At 41.9% G+C, this 18,629-nt stretch overlaps 2 protein-coding genes and 2 pseudogenes across 2 annotated transcripts; 2 read left to right on the top strand and 2 right to left on the bottom strand.

Moving 5' to 3' along the window:
- Positions 1-2,319: 2,319 nt before the first annotated feature.
- On the bottom strand, positions 2,320-7,396 carry LOC117457990 (F-box only protein 40-like; annotated as a pseudogene).
- Positions 7,397-7,855: 459 nt separating this feature from the next.
- On the top strand, positions 7,856-10,636 carry LOC117458624 (F-box only protein 40-like). The gene is made up of 6 exons (XM_034099213.1): positions 7,856-7,922; positions 8,541-8,568; positions 8,693-9,245; positions 9,323-9,738; positions 10,169-10,348; positions 10,553-10,636. The coding sequence occupies exons 2-6, from the start codon at positions 8,566-8,568 to the stop codon at positions 10,634-10,636; spliced, it is 1,236 nt and encodes a 411-aa protein (XP_033955104.1). The 5' UTR covers positions 7,856-7,922; positions 8,541-8,565.
- A 687-nt stretch (positions 10,637-11,323) lies between these two features.
- On the top strand, positions 11,324-12,849 carry LOC117458625 (TLC domain-containing protein 2-like). The gene is made up of 3 exons (XM_034099214.1): positions 11,324-11,332; positions 11,661-11,860; positions 12,445-12,849. The coding sequence occupies exons 1-3, from the start codon at positions 11,324-11,326 to the stop codon at positions 12,641-12,643; spliced, it is 408 nt and encodes a 135-aa protein (XP_033955105.1). The 3' UTR covers positions 12,644-12,849.
- Positions 12,850-13,310: 461 nt separating this feature from the next.
- Positions 13,311-18,375, bottom strand: LOC117458626 (F-box only protein 40-like; annotated as a pseudogene).
- Positions 18,376-18,629: the final 254 nt, after the last annotated feature.

Raw genomic sequence — 18,629 nt, forward strand, 5'->3', positions numbered from 1 at the left:
GGCGGCAGAGGTCACGTCCTCATTCACCTGCAGCAGGAAAACCGCTCGCTGCTTTATTGTGTGTGTGACTTCAGTGTCACAACATTGTTCAACATAAGACCGGTGTGTGTGTTTGCTGATGTGTCTTCCTTTGCAGTGCATCTCTTTTCATTAGCTATATTTATGAGGAGAGGTAGTAAAAGCATTTATCTCTACATCCTGATCACCACTCATTCTTTACAGTTTAATATCTGCTTGTGTTGAGTGGGGGGGTTTCTGATAAGTCATAGGACTTTATGGTTGCCAAAAATCTAATCTAAAAAGTCTTGGCTACACAACAAAAGTCACAACAAAAATGTTCAACGTCAGAGGACTTTCTGCTGAATTATTGAGATGGAATATGAAGCCAGCCAAGTGTAATTTGTGTAACTTGGCAACCTGTAACCTGTACTTCTAAATTATTATTACCTTGTATAATGATGAATTAATAAGCGATTTACTTTCATTTCAACATTATTACATAATATAAACCATTTAAATACATTTCAACACACTGTTAAACTAAGAACAAACTCTGCAGAACTATGGGTCACTAAAACTGAACTTAAGAAACCTTTATTTGTCTTACTTAAATAAAAAAAATGTTGCTGCATGTCTCTTAATGTGTGTCTTTGTTTAAAACTCTCCTCTCAGGTGCTGTCCTGTTTCGGTTTGGCCCTGACGTCCCGCCTCTACGTGGGTTACTCTGTGGTGTCGTTGCTGATTGAGATCAACTCGGTCTTCCTTCACATCCGACAGCTCCTCCTCCTGTCAGGACGGAGGAACAGGACGGACACCACCACCCCTCGCCCGTCTGTGACCTACAGCGTGACCAGCTGGCTCACCCTGGTAACGTAAGTGCTGCATCTCCTCTGCTGGTTTCACACAAGTAGAAATGAAACATCTTTGTGGATAATGGTTCATATGTGAATAATTGAAAGTTCCTTCAAAATCCTTTCAAATTTCAACCTTTACATTTAAATATGTAACATGCGAACATCTGCTCACATGACAATCAGATTAGCGTGTGTTGTAATTTTCATTAGAAAAGGAATGGCCTGTCATATGCTAAATGTACTAAATGAATATCCTATTGCAGCTGCTCTTTGATATCAATAACATGTAAAGAGGACATAGTATGCTAACTTTCAGGTTCATATTTGTATTTGCCTGTTCTGTGACATATTTCCTTTTTGCATCCGAAAAGCAGACATTTGCTTCTGGTTTGCATGTCTAAAATCTACTATTAAAAATAATATATGAAATCACATTTTCATAAAAACTAAATGCACAAAGAAACTCAAATCTAAGGATGCTACAGAAAGGGTCTGTCCAACGTAACATATCAGGAGCTGCCTTTCATTACACATTTCACGAGTAATGTCGTTTATTAAAAGCATTTGTTAAAAGGTCTTCACAGCTTCTTTGTCTCACTGCAGGATGTTTGTGTTTCGTGTCTGCACGGTGAGCTGGATGACCCGCTGGCTGGTAGCTCACAGTGAACACATGCCTCGCTTCGTCCTGACGATGGGGGCAACGGGCCTGAGCCTCATCTCCATCATGAACGTGGTGCTGCTGTACAGACTGATCAGGGCCGACTTCATCAGCAACACACACAACACCAGCGGGGACCTTTAGAGGGAGACAGTTCTCTGATCCAAAATGACTCCAGTCCAGTTTTCTACCTCATGACGGGCCTGACCACAGACTTATTATGTTCTTACTTATAATGTTCATCATTATAGTAAAAAGTGAAGCATAGCATATCACGTCTTTTGTGGAATTAGACATACAAAATAATCACACAAGAGCTGCTTTAAGCTCTAATGTAGACTCAAAAACAATTATGCCTAAAATGTTGACTTTTCATCTAATTGTATTACTTCAGCATTTCATGTGATGTTTTTCTACCATGTTGAGTGTGGATTCAATAAACCATTAAATAACTTGAATAACTTAAATTGTATTTACATTCTCTTTTTTGTTTACATTTGGTTAACTAAGGATATTTATTTTCTATTTAATTGTCTCTTGACTCTAGTTACCTTGTACTTAAAAATATTGCTTAATTTTTGTATTTTGTATTTTTGTATTTACTCATGTTGTGTCATTCCAAAGCATTACATTTAATGTCTACAAAGACATTTTAAATGTTACATGTGCCTTATTTTCTATAAAGTAATTGAATCACAAAAATGTTAATAATTGTTTTCTTATTTTTATTGGCATTTTCAAACTTCATTTTTAATGAAAGTGAAAAGCAGAAATATGGTGCATAGGCGGGAGAGAAATTAACAGAAAAAGAATGGCTCTGTTTTATACAAATACATTAAAATGGCACTACATCATCATCGTCTTTTGGAGTAAGGTAATGAGAGAGGGACCTTTGCAGCCTGTCTTGGTTTGGACTTCTTCTTTGACGCGCGGCAGGCGGATCTTCTCTGTCCGTGACTCTCTCTCATAGTAGGGGCAAACCTTCAGGTGTTCGGACATGGGCGGCACGTTTTGGAAGCACCAGGAGTCGACGGGACTGAACAAAGTGCTGAACTGCCAGACCTGAAGTCACAGAGGAGAGACGGGTAAGGTAAAAACCTATTTATTATGTGTAGCTTGATTTGACTGTATACAGCCAAACACCAAATGAGGTAAAGATGATAAACATGTTTTGGACTCCAGGTGGTTTCATCTTTATTTGTTTACATTCAATATTCTCCTAAAGAAATATGCTTGAAGGGAATATAATCAAATATTAAATGTGAGATAAGACGGAACTGTTTTATGAATATGCACATGCAATAATTAGCTCTCATTTTATCTTTACACTCACCTTCATTTTGACCTTTTTTATAAATAACAAAGACGACTTTCTGTTTAATGCACATGACGTACTTTTAACTACCTAGATGTTGGTGATAACAAGCCACGCATGTATATGTATGTAATTACTCACCGTCTCCGTCACCCTCCACTTGGCTCCTCCATGTGAGTATGTCTTCTTCTCCCAGCGGAGGGTGACCATGCCTCTCTCCTGCAGCAGAGAGGAGCTCACCTGCCTCATCAGCTGGGACACCAGAGCCAGCTGGGACAGAGACAGACTGTCCAGGAAACTGGCCATGTGGCACAACACCTCGTAGGGCAGCGAGCTCAGAGAGTCTTCCCCTCCTCTCCGACCTCCTCTCTTCCTCTGAGTGGTGGAGGAGTCCTCTGAGCTCCTGGACGGCTGGGAGGTGTCACCCAGAGAGGAGGGGGTGGTGGGATTCAGGCTATAGCAGCCGATGTCCTCGCTGAAAGCAGAGTGGAAACTGTTAAAAGCACTGGATTTGACCGGGTTGAGTGTAATTTATCTGCAAGTAATTGTAGAAAAGGAAACAAAGGAAAAGGGTGCGCCAGAATACTACACTATATTAAAACGTTTTATCTCACTTGTAGGAGACGGTGGCTTCATGTGTGGAGGGCTCAAACCTCTTCTGGCTGTAGGTGCATCCCAGGTATGATAGGGGGCATCTCTGCTCGAACCATCCATTCACACACATCTGAATGTCACTGTGGACGTTCCTGCATGAGAGAGCATATTGATAATTGCTACGATCATTTAATATATAAACAACAGACATATTAATTGATCTGAAGTTTTAATCTCTAGGGATTCTTCTCGTCTCACCGTGACAGAGAGATGGTGTTTAGTGCATTATGAAAAATCTGATTATGTCACTGACTTTCTACAGAATAGAATAAATTGTGGGTTTCAAGGTTTGCACCCCCTTTGAACAAAGCTTGGAAAAAGGTGCCCTGTCATCCCCACTTAGCTTACTTGGTAGTTCACTAAGTTTCTGGATTCCTATGATATCCTGATTATGTTTTTAGTTTTATCTAAACCAGAAGACAATCAACAATTGGGCCAAGAAAGCCTTATATTGTCTTTACTAAGGCTTCGTTTATTTTCAGGCTCTGGGAAAGTAAGAGAAACCGTAAAATACTCCAAAATGTCCGCATCTATTTTACAAAATGACACATGTTTTTTTATGTGTATGAATTGACTTCATCTAATGCTTCCTCTTCTGCTCACTGTGCCTCTCCTAAAACCTTTTACTCATAACACCTCTGAAAGAAGGTTATAGGGTTGGTAATATAAGTCTCTAATACACAATGCATTTCATTTTTTCTTATTTAAATTAATTAAACTAATGCAGGCAAGAATATTAAAAAATATGAATTCCAAAGATAATTGGATACTCAGAATCAAAACCCACTTATAATGTTTGCCATATTCTCTGCGTTTGAACGTGTGTCCGCAGAGGAAGGTGAAGGCGGAGCTGGCCTTGTGGTGCCGGCTGGTGACGCTCTCCACCTGCAGCTGGAGGTGCAGCTCCAGAGGTTTAGCAGCAGTCAGATCTGCCAGCGATGTGTTTCTCAGGAACGGGGCAGACAGGAAGTTGTAAGTCTGCGTTCCCTCGTCCTGTAACAGGCCGTCCATGCACCTGCTCTCTGCGATGAGGTGACCCCTCTGCTCCTTCTCCAGGGAGCACAGCAGAGAGGCCTGAGGAGCAAATCCAACGCAACACAGTGATACATCAGTTATTCTTTTGACAAATAGATCAATCCTGTTGGAGGGGTTTCAGTGAACAAGATGCTCTGTTTGTCTAGTTCTTTTTGCGTAGAAGAAAGATAAATAATAGTCTTTTTGTCATCTTGAACGCTTTCGGAACTGCTTATAGCACATTAAAAAAATATTTTACAATGCACCAGAGCCCAAAATGAAACTATACATTACTTTTCCAATCCAAAGCCTCAAACCCAAATATATGTAGGCATTTTAGATAATTGACTAAAAGGATAATGGATAATGTTGAATTTCTTTTATATTCCAGCACATATTTTAAAGGATTGTGAATTTGCCATGGTAGTTCCCCTCAGCTCTACTGGAATTGTTAGCCATTTTAGCCATACAGCAAGTCTTCACCACGAAAAGTAATGATAAACTACTATGATCACAGGCAACCTTGGGAAGCAATCAAACCATGTTATTGTTTTCACCCCTAGTGGTAGTGGTATTTCATATTGTGTGTTTAAAAGTGGTATGAATTTGTCTCTGACCTGAACTTCCTCCCACACTGGCATCTCCTGCAGGGACACCCCCAGGTCGCTGGTGTCCACAGCTTTTTTCTCCCTCTTGTAGAAGCCAGGGTTGCGGATGCGGGAATGCTTTGCAGAGAAGCTGGTTGGGGTTTTAAATGTCCGCACAGTGATAATCTTCATGGGCTCCACATATCCGTAAACAATTCCTTTTGCTTCAGTTTGCCAGCGAGACTAGAAGAGGAGTTGGAAGCAATGCATGCACTGCTCCCCTGTGTGCACGTGTTCGAGGCTGCTGCACCCCCACAGTTATCCTCTGTGTCTTCCTCTGTTAGAGTCCCTAGACCTGTTCCTCTCCCTGCAGAACGACTCTGGTCTTTGGCTGCCTTTCCTGCTTCCCTGCAGCCACCCATGTCCTTACTGAACATACGCTCCCAGGCGTTGTAGTTTTCTAAGAGGTCAGCATCAACTGTTGAGTCCAGAGTCCAGAGTCTCTCCTCCTGAGTAAGCTCAACCTCATCTTCATTCTCATATTTTATTTCACCGTTCATGACAAGCGTGTGAAAATGCGCCAAGGATTGAGAACTTGCCTCCATTGAGGCCTTTTCTGTTGCCCCCTTCTTCTGCTTCTGCTTCCTCTTCCTCTTCTCTTCCTCTTTCTCCACCTCATCCACACTCTGGGTCAGCTCTGGGAACAAATTCTTCATCTTCATGGAGTGAAATAGCAGGTCCTGGTCTTTCAGGGCCATTGCCAGGTCCAGACATCCGCCCTGCTCCCTTTCCCTGATTAGGTTTTCATGCAGCTCCGTGTTCGGATAAGAGTGGGCGTCATTGGCCGGCCAGCGGTTCCACTCCATGGAGCAACACACCAGGCTGGCAGCACACACCTGGAGGTGAGCTGCCTGTGAGGAGCGAGGCATGTGGAGCGGGCAGCCGAACCCAGCGTTGAGGCAGGGCACCCTCACGTTGGGGCAGAGCAGCAGGTGGTCCTCCTCTTTGCACAGGTGGAAGACAGCTCCACAGAGCAGGCGGCAGGGGATGACAGCGCAGCAAACCTCCACCCGAGCCCTGCAGCGCCGACTGTAGCAGGAATCACAGTGGACATGCTGTCTCACTCTGGAGGCTCGAGTATGATCACTCTGATTGGGTTCACAGAGGAAGGAATTAAAGAAAAGGACAAACATATAAATACTGTTTATGAGATAGGACCTCCAGACCCTTAGGAACACTGACCAAAACTCACACATACACTTCAAGCTGTTTTTTTTTATAGCCCATGATGGAAAGATGCAGGGAGAAGAAAGTCTTATTTTACCATGCAGCTTAATAAAATTAGATGATGTATCAATCACAGCTGCTTACAAGCACAATTTACAGTCACTTGAAACCCCAAAAAACTAAATCAAAAGTCACCACAACAATCAGCGAAACGGGTTACCTGACATCTCCATGCTGTCTAATTATTATTTATTTATACATTTTCTTAATCCTAAAGATGTCGATAAAGCCCTTTAAATCATTCGGTAAATCATTCTACAGTTTAACGCCAGCTACAGATAAAAAAAGCCATCATGAAGCATGCCAGTGAGTTGGATCGGTTGGTTGGGACTTTGTAATCACACCATTCATGTTTTCCAGTGAGTGTAAACCCAGATTTGCTGTCTGACAATAACTCATAGCTTTCTGTCTGTTTAAAAAGCATGCCGAGGACAGACCTGCAAATACAGGCAACACCACACACTTCCTGTGGGTCATAAGTGATAATTAAGAAGGATTATTTTTGTACGAGTCTAAAATTGTTGATTAGGAAAATCCTACTCATTGTTTCTTTAACCTCTATTTACTCCAGTGACCCCAACAAGTGGTGTGAGAGTCAAACTCGTGCTCTGCAGCCACACATTGTTCAAATCAACAGAACTGTGTTTTAAGTTAATTTCGCTTTTTGTAAAAACAGAATATGGTCTACTATTTTAACCCCCTTAACGCTATAAAGGGATATAAACTAATTAAGATTCAGAATTCCTTTATTTCTCCCACAAAAGGGGAATTTACAACAGAAAAAAATATCTTAGAGTTACAAAATCCAACCATACCATGCTTCAGATCTTCTGGCAACAGTTTTGTATCTGAAGCTGTTGGTCAATCCTGCAAACAAAGAAGAAACGTACAATCTCAAAGTCTTGCATGTGAACACACACTGGCAGCAGAGTCCTGTGGCATTCAATGGGCAGCAGTGAAGTACAGTCTTTAGCATATCCGCTGTAAGAGAATAAAAAAGACAGAACATGCGCCCTCTTGAACTTTAAAGACCAAGTGTCTCTGTGAGTGTGTGTGTTTCTGCTATGTGTGTGTTATTAATAGAGCTTAGAGGACGGACCGAGAAATGTTTCACAGGTGGTCAGAAACATGGTTTGAGTTACCAGCAGCCTCAGACGCTTACATCAGGAAAACTCTCTAACCCTCTCCCCTCTGTTTGTTATTGTGGTGTGCTTATAATTGAGTTCCACATGCAGGGGAAAAAGGCTAATATCCAAACAGTGTCCTCTAGGAGAAATGTATTCAGTGTTGTCAAATCCATATACTCTGTATGTGCACCTGGAAACAGGTTTCACATTTCTTTCAGCCCTCAGATAGGAAGTATTTATCAAAATGAGCTAGCTGTGGTTTAAATCCATTGCATAAACTAAACGGAGGGTAGGGAGGCGTTATTCCTCCTGCTGAACCTGCTTGGTGCTGCTCATCTAATTTTAACCCGCCAGTTCAAAGCGCACACGCACTGAAAGCGACGTTACAAATCGAGAAGGAAGCAACGTGTCTGCAGTGGGACCTTGGTGAGACCTTTGATAAGATAAGATTTGTCCTCGTAGTGAATGGGTTGAACTATTTGATTGCGTTTATGTGTGTTGATCCTAATTACAAACAGTAAAGTCATACTACTCAGACATGTAATACAACTGTAGAGTTTAAGTACTTCAGCTGCTTATGTCTATCTTGTTTTCACAGTGCCACAGGAAATATAGATTACTGCTTACTTAGAGTATCAGGTGAGAAAGAAGAAGGAATACATTTGAATGTTTTTCTAGAGTTTACTGCAAGTGAAACAGGTTTCCCATGACTGTTTATCTGTGCTGCTGATTTGTTGTACAGCGAGCAGTATGTCTGACCTAGAAGGGTCAGCATTTACATCTGAGGGGTCATGAGATAACATTATATGAAAACAATAAAACACCAAAATGAATACTTGCTCAAACTCTTGTCAGGCCTCTAAATAACATTCAATCAAAACAGGGAGGAGAGATTCACTCGCAAGAGAAAAATGTCTTAAGCCTAATAACTCGCCATGTGATTTCCCTCTTTAAGGTTAGCATTACAGATTTAGGTCTGTTCTTATTGTCAGTGGCTTGATTAAAAGCATCAGCTAATAGTAATGTAATGTATTTTTGTTGCAGGATTACAAGGTTCAACGACCTAAAGATGGTGAGTCTTCACTTCTTGTTGTAATTCTTATTGAATTAAAATATGTTAAAGCCTTGATGTTTCATAAACAGTATTTATATGTTTGTCCTTTTCTTTAATTCCTTCCTCTGTGAACCCCAATCAGAGTGATCGTACTCGAGCCTCCAGGGTGAGACAGCATGTCCACTGTGATTCCTGCTACAGTCGGCGCTGCAGGGCTCGGGTGGAGGTCTCTGTTTGCTGCGCTGTCATCCCCTGCCGCCTGCTCTGTGGAGCTGTCTTCCACCTGTGCAAAGAGGAGGACCACCTGCTCTGCCCCAACGTGAGGGTGCCCTGCCTCAACGCTGGGTTCGGCTGCCCGCTCCACATGCCTCGCTCCTCACAGGCAGCTCACCTCCAGGTGTGCCCTGCCAGCCTGGTGTGTTGCTCCATGGAGTGGATCCGGTGGCCGATTGATGAAACAAACCCTCACAGCGAAATAGCCCTGCAGGAGAACGTGCTGAAGGAAAGTGAAGGGCAGGAGCAGCCTCTAGACCTCGCCATGGCCCTGGTGGATCAGACAGACCTTTATGAACGCCTGGAAATGAATCCTATCTATCCAGAGTTGATGGAGGCAGAAGAGGAGGAGAAGGAGAAGAAAGAAGAGGCTGCAATGGGAGGGTTTGTTAACAGTGACACAGACACAGCTACTAATGAAGGTATGTTATCTATATTTTAAACTCACAAAATAATAGAAGTTATTTTTTCACCTCATCACTGTTTTCTGTTTCTGCAGAAAGCAACTCGTGTGGGAGTAATGTTGTTGAACAGAACGGATTAGGGCAAATCTCAGGCCCCTTCAAAGGGACATACAACCTGTGTGACATGATGTTCAGCATGGAGAGAGGCGGCTGTGCTGCTGCTCAGGCAAACCAAGACAATCCCGAACAAAACCCAAAGCCCGAAGAGAAGGACACAGAGAAAAAGGAAGCGGCTGCAGACACAGGTCAAACAGGACACGCCCCGTGGCAGGAGGGGGTGATGGAGCGTCTGAGGAACGAGCTCACCCCGCAGGAGTTCAACATGTACATGGTGCATCATGGCAGCATGCTGCTTGCCTTCGGGAAAATCAAGGCCTGCACACCAAGGGAGGACGATTTTGTCTACGGCAGCCTGGAGCCAATTCCAGTCCAGACCCTGCACTCCTTCAAGGTGAGGGTTCAAAGCTAAGAGTTCATTGGGAAAAACAATTATTTTTCTTTTGTCTTTTTTGGGGGGCAAGTGGTTGTTTTCATAAATATTATAATTTTATAATATTATTTATAATTTATTTTTAAGTAGCTTTTATATGTTTTTTGCTAAAAAAAATAATGAAGGGTTTCCAAAGCCTGACTTCAGTTATACAGGTCCATTATCTTCCATTGCTCTTGACTCACCTGGTTAGGCTACTTCTACTGAACTGCCAAAACTTTCAAGGTGAAACTCGAACCCAAAAAAGGTCTCTTTTAATTGGTCACAGGGCATACTGACCTGAGGCTGTTGGAGTGGAATAAACAAAACATTTACCAATAAAACTGACCTAAAAAAGACGTGTTACTGTACTCGCTTGGCTGCTAATGGTGAATATATTTCTTCCTGTTAGATCCCCGACAGCTATCACTACAGTGGGCGGAGGGTTCATTACTATGACTCGACTCGACCTCCGAGCGAGCCCCGCAGTGTGGACACATCGGACCTCAAGGTCGATGAAGAGGACTGGTTCAGTGATGAAGCTGCCGTCACCCTGCTGGGCTACGCTGAGATAGAGGTCAGGGGTCACAAGGTCAGTCTGATTTGTATTATTGTTTTATACTATTGAAAATGGTAACAAAAGTAAGAAATTAGCTCCTTTATAGTAAACACCTGATTTAATAGTTTTATTTTTTAAATAACCTCATTTTGATAGTGAGTGGATAACATTGGCCTTATTCAACAACAACAAAAAGTGGTATGCTCACAATTGAATGATTGATTGTTTTCCATGCAGATCAGTGAGTCCATTGCCGCCGATGGGCTTTATGTGGATGTAGGAACGTTCCCAATGCACACTCCTACAGAAACATGCTGCTAATACAGAAAACACAACCAAATACAAAAATGTTGCAAGAATTACTCAAAACCTGAATATAAACCAACAATGCATAATTCAGGTAATTTGGAGATACTGCATTCGGCCAAAGAAACTTGTGTGTTTTGTCGTACTTTACTTGCATTGGACATCATGTTGCTGTTTATGAAAAGTAAAAGTAATTAATTAATTATTTTTTTATGTGATTATTTATTTATTTAGTTAAACTTGGAGTACTTTACATGTAATAGAGTCACTTTACATTGTGGTTTACTTCTTCTTAATGTCTCCAGCCCTTTCATATATGTGTTGTGAAGCTGCAGGTGTTCAGCCTTGATCCGTGTGACAGTTTAATCTCCGAGGCGGCAGAGGTCACGTCCTCATTCACCTGCAGCAGGAAAACCGCTCGCTGCTTATTGTGTGTGACTTCAGTGTCACAACATTGTTCAACATAAGACCGGTGTGTGTGTTTGCTGATGTGTCTTCCTTTGCAGTGCATCTCTTTTCATTAGCTATATTTATGAGGAGAGGTAGTAAAAGCATTTATCTCTACATCCTGATCACCACTCATTCTTTACAGTTTAATATCTGCTTGTGTTGAGTGGGGGGGTTTCTGATAAGTCATAGGACTTTATGGTTGCCAAAAATCTAATCTAAAAAGTCTTGGCTACAACAAAAGTCACAACAAAAATGTTCAACGTCAGAGGACTTTCTGCTGAATTATTGAGATGGAATATGAAGCCAGCCAAGTGTAATTTGTGTAACTTGGCAACCTGTAACCTGTACTTCTAAATTATTATTACCTTGTATAATGATGAATTAATAAGCGATTTACTTTCATTTCAACATTATTACATAATATAAACCATTTAAATACATTTCAACACACTGTTAAACTAAGAACAAACTCTGCAGAACTATGGGTCACTAAAACTGAACTTAAGAAACCTTTATTTGTCTTACTTAAATAAAAAAATGTTGCTGCATGTCTCTTAATGTGTGTCTTTGTTTAAAACTCTCCTCTCAGGTGCTGTCCTGTTTCGGTTTGGCCCTGACGTCCCGCCTCTACGTGGGTTACTCTGTGGTGTCGTTGCTGATTGAGATCAACTCGGTCTTCCTTCACATCCGACAGCTCCTCCTCCTGTCAGGACGGAGGAACAGGACGGACACCACCACCCCTCGCCCGTCTGTGACCTACAGCGTGACCAGCTGGCTCACCCTGGTAACGTAAGTGCTGCATCTCCTCTGCTGGTTTCACACAAGTAGAAATGAAACATCTTTGTGGATAATGGTTCATATGTGAATAATTGAAAGTTCCTTCAAATCCTTTCAAATTTCAACCTTTACATTTAAATATGTAACATGCGAACATCTGCTCACATGACAATCAGATTAGCGTGTGTTGTAATTTTCATTAGAAAAGGAATGGCCTGTCATATGCTAAATGTACTAAATGAATATCCTATTGCAGCTGCTCTTTGATATCAATAACATGTAAAGAGGACATAGTATGCTAACTTTCAGGTTCATATTTGTATTTGCCTGTTCTGTGACATATTTCCTTTTTGCATCCGAAAAGCAGACATTTGCTTCTGGTTTGCATGTCTAAAATCTACTATTAAAAATAATATATGAAATCACATTTTCATAAAAACTAAATGCACAAAGAAACTCAAATCTAAGGATGCTACAGAAAGGGTCTGTCCAACGTAACATATCAGGAGCTGCCTTTCATTACACATTTCACGAGTAATGTCGTTTATTAAAAGCATTTGTTAAAAGGTCTTCACAGCTTCTTTGTCTCACTGCAGGATGTTTGTGTTTCGTGTCTGCACGGTGAGCTGGATGACCCGCTGGCTGGTAGCTCACAGTGAACACATGCCTCGCTTCGTCCTGACGATGGGGGCAACGGGCCTGAGCCTCATCTCCATCATGAACGTGGTGCTGCTGTACAGACTGATCAGGGCCGACTTCATCAGCAACACACACAACACCAGCGGGGACCTTTAGAGGGAGACAGTTCTCTGATCCAAAATGACTCCAGTCCAGTTTTCTACCTCATGACGGGCCTGACCACAGACTTATTATGTTCTTACTTATAATGTTCATCATTATAGTAAAAAGTGAAGCATAGCATATCACGTCTTTTGTGGAATTAGACATACAAAATAATCACACAAGAGCTGCTTTAAGCTCTAATGTAGACTCAAAAACAATTATGCCTAAAATGTTGACTTTTCATCTAATTGTATTACTTCAGCATTTCATGTGATGTTTTTCTACCATGTTGAGTGTGGATTCAATAAACCATTAAATAACTTGAATAACTTAAATTGTATTTACATCTCTTCTCTTTTTTGTTTACATTTGGTTAACTAAGGATATTTATTTTCTATTTAATTGTCTCTTGACTCTAGTTACCTTGTACTTAAAAATATTGCTTAATTTTTGTATTTTGTATTTTTGTATTTACTCATGTTGTGTCATTCCAAAGCATTACATTTAATGTCTACAAAGACATTTTAAATGTTACATGTGCCTTATTTTCTATAAAGTAATTGAATCACAAAAATGTTAATAATTGTTTTCTTATTTTTATTGGCATTTTCAAACTTCATTTTTAATGAAAGTGAAAAGCAGAAATATGGTGCATAGGCGGGAGAGAAATTAACAGAAAAAGAATGGCTCTGTTTTATACAAATACATTAAAATGGCACTACATCATCATCGTCTTTTGGAGTAAGGTAATGAGAGAGGGACCTTTGCAGCCTGTCTTGGTTTGGACTTCTTCTTTGACGCGCGGCAGGCGGATCTTCTCTGTCCGTGACTCTCTTCATAGTAGGGGCAAACCTTCAGGTGTTCGGACATGGGCGGCACGTTTTGGAAGCACCAGGAGTCGACGGGACTGAACAAAGTGCTGAACTGCCAGACCTGAAGTCACAGAGGAGAGACGGGTAAGGTAAAAACCTATTTATTATGTGTAGCTTGATTTGACTGTATACAGCCAAACACCAAATGAGGTAAAGATGATAAACATGTTTTGGACTCCAGGTGGTTTCATCTTTATTTGTTTACATTCAATATTCTCCTAAAGAAATATGCTTGAAGGGAATATAATCAAATATTAAATGTGAGATAAGACGGAACTGTTTTATGAATATGCACATGCAATAATTAGCTCTCATTTATCTTTACACTCACCTTCATTTTGACCTTTTTTATAAATAACAAAGACGACTTTCTGTTTAATGCACATGACGTACTTTTAACTACCTAGATGTTGGTGATAACAAGCCACGCATGTATATGTATGTAATTACTCACCGTCTCCGTCACCCTCCACTTGGCTCCATGTGAGTATGTCTTCTTCTCCCAGCGGAGGGTGACCATGCCTCTCCTGCAGCAGAGAGGAGCTCACCTGCCTCATCAGCTGGGACACCAGAGCCAGCTGGGACAGAGACAGACTGTCCAGGGAAACTGGCCATGTGGCACAACACCTCGTAGGGCAGCGAGCTCAGAGAGGTCCTTCCCCTCCTCTCCGACCTCTCTCTTCCTCTGAGTGTGGAGGAGTCCTCTGAGCTCCTGGACGGCTGGGAGGTGTCACCCAGAGAGGAGGGGGTGGTGGATTTCAGGCTATAGCCGCCGATGTCCTCGCTGAAAGCAGAGTGGAAACTGTTAAAAGCACTGGATTTGACCGGGTTGAGTGTAATTTATCTGCAAGTAATTGTAGAAAAGGAAACAAAGGAAAAGGGTGCGCCAGAATACTACACTATATTAAAACGTTTTATCTCACTTGTAGGAGACGGTGGCTTCATGTGTGGAGGGCTCAAACCTCTTCTGGCTGTAGGTGCATCCAGGTATGATAGGGGGCATCTCTGCTCGAACCATCCATTCACACACATCTGAATGTCACTGTGGACGTTCCTGCATGAGAGAGCATATTGATAATTGCTACGATAATTTAATATATAAACAACAGACATATTAATTGATCTGAAGTTTTAATCTCTAGGGATTCTTCTCGTCTCACCGTGACAGAGAGATGGTGTTTAGTGCATTATGAAAAATCTGATTATGTCACTGACTTTCTACAGAATAGAATAAATTGTGGGTTTCAAGGTTGCACCCCCTTTGAACAAAGCTTGGAAAAAGGTGCCCTGTCATCCCCACTTAGCTTACTTGGTAGTTCACTAAGTTTCTGGATTCCTATGATATCCTGATTATGTTTTTAGTTTTATCTAAACCAGAAGACAATCAACAATTGGGCCAAGAAAGCCTTATATTGTCTTTACTAAGGCTTCGTTTATTTTCAGGCTCTGGGAAAGTAAGAGAAACCGTAAAATATGTCCGCATCTATTTTACAAAATGACACATGTTTTTTTATGTGTATGAATTGACTTCATCTAATGCTTCCTCTTCTGCTCACTGTGCCTCTCCTAAAACCTTTTACTCATAACACCTCTGAAAGAAGGTTATAGGGTTGGTAATATAAGTCTCTAATACACAATGCATTTCATTTTTTCTTATTTAAATTAATTAAACTAATGCAGGCAAGAATATTAAAAAATATGAATTCCAAAGATAATTGGATACTCAGAATCAAAACCCACTTATAATGTTTGCCATATTCTCTGCGTTTGAACGTGTGTCCGCAGAGGAAGGTGAAGGCGGAGCTGGCCTTGTGGTGCCGGCTGGTGACGCTCTCCACCTGCAGCTGGAGGTGCAGCTCCAGAGGTTTAGCAGCAGTCAGATCTGCCAGCGATGTGTTTCTCAGGAACGGGGCAGACAGGAAGTTGTAAGTCTGCGTTCCCTCGTCCTGTAACAGGCCGTCCATGCACCTGCTCTCTGCGATGAGGTGACCCCTCTGCTCCTTCTCCAGGGAGCACAGCAGAGAGGCCTGAGGAGCAAATCCAACGCAACACAGTGATACATCAGTTATTCTTTTGACAAATAGATCAATCCTGTTGGAGGGGTTTCAGTGAACAAGATGCTCTGTTTGTCTAGTTCTTTTTGCGTAGAAGAAAGATAAATAATAGTCTTTTTGTCATCTTGAACGCTTTCGGAACTGCTTATAGCACATTAAAAAAATATTTTACAATGCACCAGAGCCCAAAATGAAACTATACATTACTTTTCCAATCCAAAGCCTCAAACCCAAATATATGTAGGCATTTTAGATAATTGACTAAAAGGATAATGGATAATGTTGAATTTCTTTTATATTCCAGCACATATTTTAAAGGATTGTGAATTTGCCATGGTAGTTCCCCTCAGCTCTACTGGAATTGTTAGCCATTTTAGCCATACAGCAAGTCTTCACCACGAAAGTAATGATAAACTACTATGATCACAGGCAACCTTGGGAAGCAATCAAACCATGTTATTGTTTTCACCCCTAGTGGTAGTGGTATTTCATATTGTGTGTTTAAAAGTGGTATGAATTTGTCTCTGACCTGAACTTCCTCCCACACTGGCATCTCCTGCAGGGACACCCCCAGGTCGCTGGTGTCCACAGCTTTTTTCTCCCTCTTGTAGAAGCCAGGGTTGCGGATGCGGGAATGCTTTGCAGAGAAGCTGGTTGGGGTTTTAAATGTCCGCACAGTGATAATCTTCATGGGCTCCACATATCCGTAAACAAATTCCTTTTGCTTCAGTTTGCCAGCGAGACTAGAAGAGGAGTTGGAAGCAATGCATGCACTGCTCCCCTGTGTGCACGTGTTCGAGGCTGCTGCACCCCCACAGTTATCCTCTGTGTCTTCCTCTGTTAGAGTCCCTAGACCTGTTCCTCTCCCTGCAGAACGACTCTGGTCTTTGGCTGCCTTTCCTGCTTCCCTGCAGCCACCCATGTCCTTACTGAACATACGCTCCCAGGCGTTGTAGTTTTCTAAGAGGTCAGCATCAACTGTTGAGTCCAGAGTCCAGAGTCTCTCCTCCTGAGTAAGCTCAACCTCATCTTCATTCTCATATTTTATTTCACCGTTCATGACAAGCGTGTGAAAATGCGCCAAGGATTGAGAACTTGCCTCCATTGAGGCCTTTTCTGTTGCCCCCTTCTTCTGCTTCTGCTTCCTCTTCCTCTTCTCTTCCTCTTTCTCCACCTCATCCACACTCTGGGTCAGCTCTGGGAACAAATTCTTCATCTTCATGGAGTGAAATAGCAGGTCCTGGTCTTTCAGGGCCATTGCCAGGTCCAGACATCCGCCCTGCTCCCTTTCCCTGATTAGGTTTTCATGCAGCTCCGTGTTCGGATAAGAGTGGGCGTCATTGGCCGGCCAGCGGTTCCACTCCATGGAGCAACACACCAGGCTGGCAGCACACACCTGGAGGTGAGCTGCCTGTGAGGAGCGAGGCATGTGGAGCGGGCAGCCGAACCCAGCGTTGAGGCAGGGCACCCTCACGTTGGGGCAGAGCAGCAGGTGGTCCTCCTCTTTGCACAGGTGGAAGACAGCTCCACAGAGCAGGCGGCAGGGGATGACAGCGCAGCAAACCTCCACCCGAGCCCTGCAGCGCCGACTGTAGCAGGAATCACAGTGGACATGCTGTCTCACTCTGGAGGCTCGAGTATGATCACTCTGATTGGGTTCACAGAGGAAGGAATTAAAGAAAAGGACAAACATATAAATACTGTTTATGAGATAGGACCTCCAGACCCTTAGGAACACTGACCAAAACTCACACATACACTTCAAGCTGTTTTTTTTTTATAGCCCATGATGGAAAGATGCAGGGAGAAGAAAGTCTTATTTTACCATGCAGCTTAATAAAATTAGATGATGTATCAATCACAGCTGCTTACAAGCACAATTTACAGTCACTTGAAACCCCAAAAAACTAAATCAAAAGTCACCACAACAATCAGCGAAACGGGTTACCTGACATCTCCATGCTGTCTAATTATTATTTATTTATACATTTTCTTAATCCTAAAGATGTCGATAAAGCCCTTTAAATCATTCGGTAAATCATTCTACAGTTTAACGCCAGCTACAGATAAAAAAAGCCATCATGAAGCATGCCAGTGAGTTGGATCGGTTGGTTGGGACTTTGTAATCACACCATTCATGTTTTCCAGTGAGTGTAAACCCAGATTTGCTGTCTGACAATAACTCATAGCTTTCTGTCTGTTTAAAAAGCATGCCGAGGACAGACCTGCAAATACAGGCAACACCACACACTTCCTGTGGGTCATAAGTGATAATTAAGAAGGATTATTTTTGTACGAGTCTAAAATTGTTGATTAGGAAAATCCTACTCATTGTTTCTTTAACCTCTATTTACTCCAGTGACCCCAACAAGTGGTGTGAGAGTCAAACTCGTGCTCTGCAGCCACACATTGTTCAAATCAACAGAACTGTGTTTTAAGTTAATTTCGCTTTTTGTAAAAACAGAATATGGTCTACTATTTTAACCCCCTTAACGCTATAAAGGGATATAAACTAATTAAGATTCAGAATTCCTTTATTTCTCCCACAAAAGGGGAATTTACAACAGAAAAAAATATCTTAGAGTTACAAAATCCAACCATACCATGCTTCAGATCTTCTGGCACCAGTTTTGTATCTGAAGCTGTTGGTCAATCCTGCAAACAAAGAAGAAACGTACAATCTCAAAGTCTTGCATGTGAACACACACTGGCAGCAGAGTCCTGTGGCATTCAATGGGCAGCAGTGAAGTACAGTCTTTAGCATATCCGCTGTAAGAGAATAAAAAAGACAGAACATGCGCCCTCTTGAACTTTAAAGACCAAGTGTCTCTGTGAGTGTGTGTGTTTCTGCTATGTGTGTGTTATTAATAGAGCTTAGAGGACGGACCGAGAAATGTTTCACAGGTGGTCAGAAACATGGTTTGAGTTACCAGCAGCCTCAGACGCTTACATCAGGAAAACTCTCTAACCCTCTCCCCTCTGTTTGTTATTGTGGTGTGCTTATAATTGAGTTCCACATGCAGGGGAAAAAGGCTAATATCCAAACAGTGTCCTCTAGGAGAAATGTATTCA

The sequence above is a fragment of the Pseudochaenichthys georgianus genome, chromosome 14 (genome assembly GCF_902827115.2).
Source record: "Pseudochaenichthys georgianus chromosome 14, fPseGeo1.2, whole genome shotgun sequence".
In the NCBI taxonomy this organism is placed as follows: Eukaryota; Metazoa; Chordata; class Actinopteri; order Perciformes; family Channichthyidae; genus Pseudochaenichthys; species Pseudochaenichthys georgianus.

Coding starts and splice junctions, on each gene's coding strand:
- LOC117458625 (XM_034099214.1), top strand. Junction 11,861..12,444: donor AGCTGGCTCACCCTGGTAAC/GTAAGTGCTGCA, acceptor GTCTCACTGCAG/GATGTTTGTGTTTCGTGTCT.
- LOC117458624 (XM_034099213.1), top strand. Junction 9,739..10,168: donor AGACCCTGCACTCCTTCAAG/GTGAGGGTTCAA, acceptor TCTTCCTGTTAG/ATCCCCGACAGCTATCACTA. Junction 10,349..10,552: donor TAGAGGTCAGGGGTCACAAG/GTCAGTCTGATT, acceptor TTTTCCATGCAG/ATCAGTGAGTCCATTGCCGC.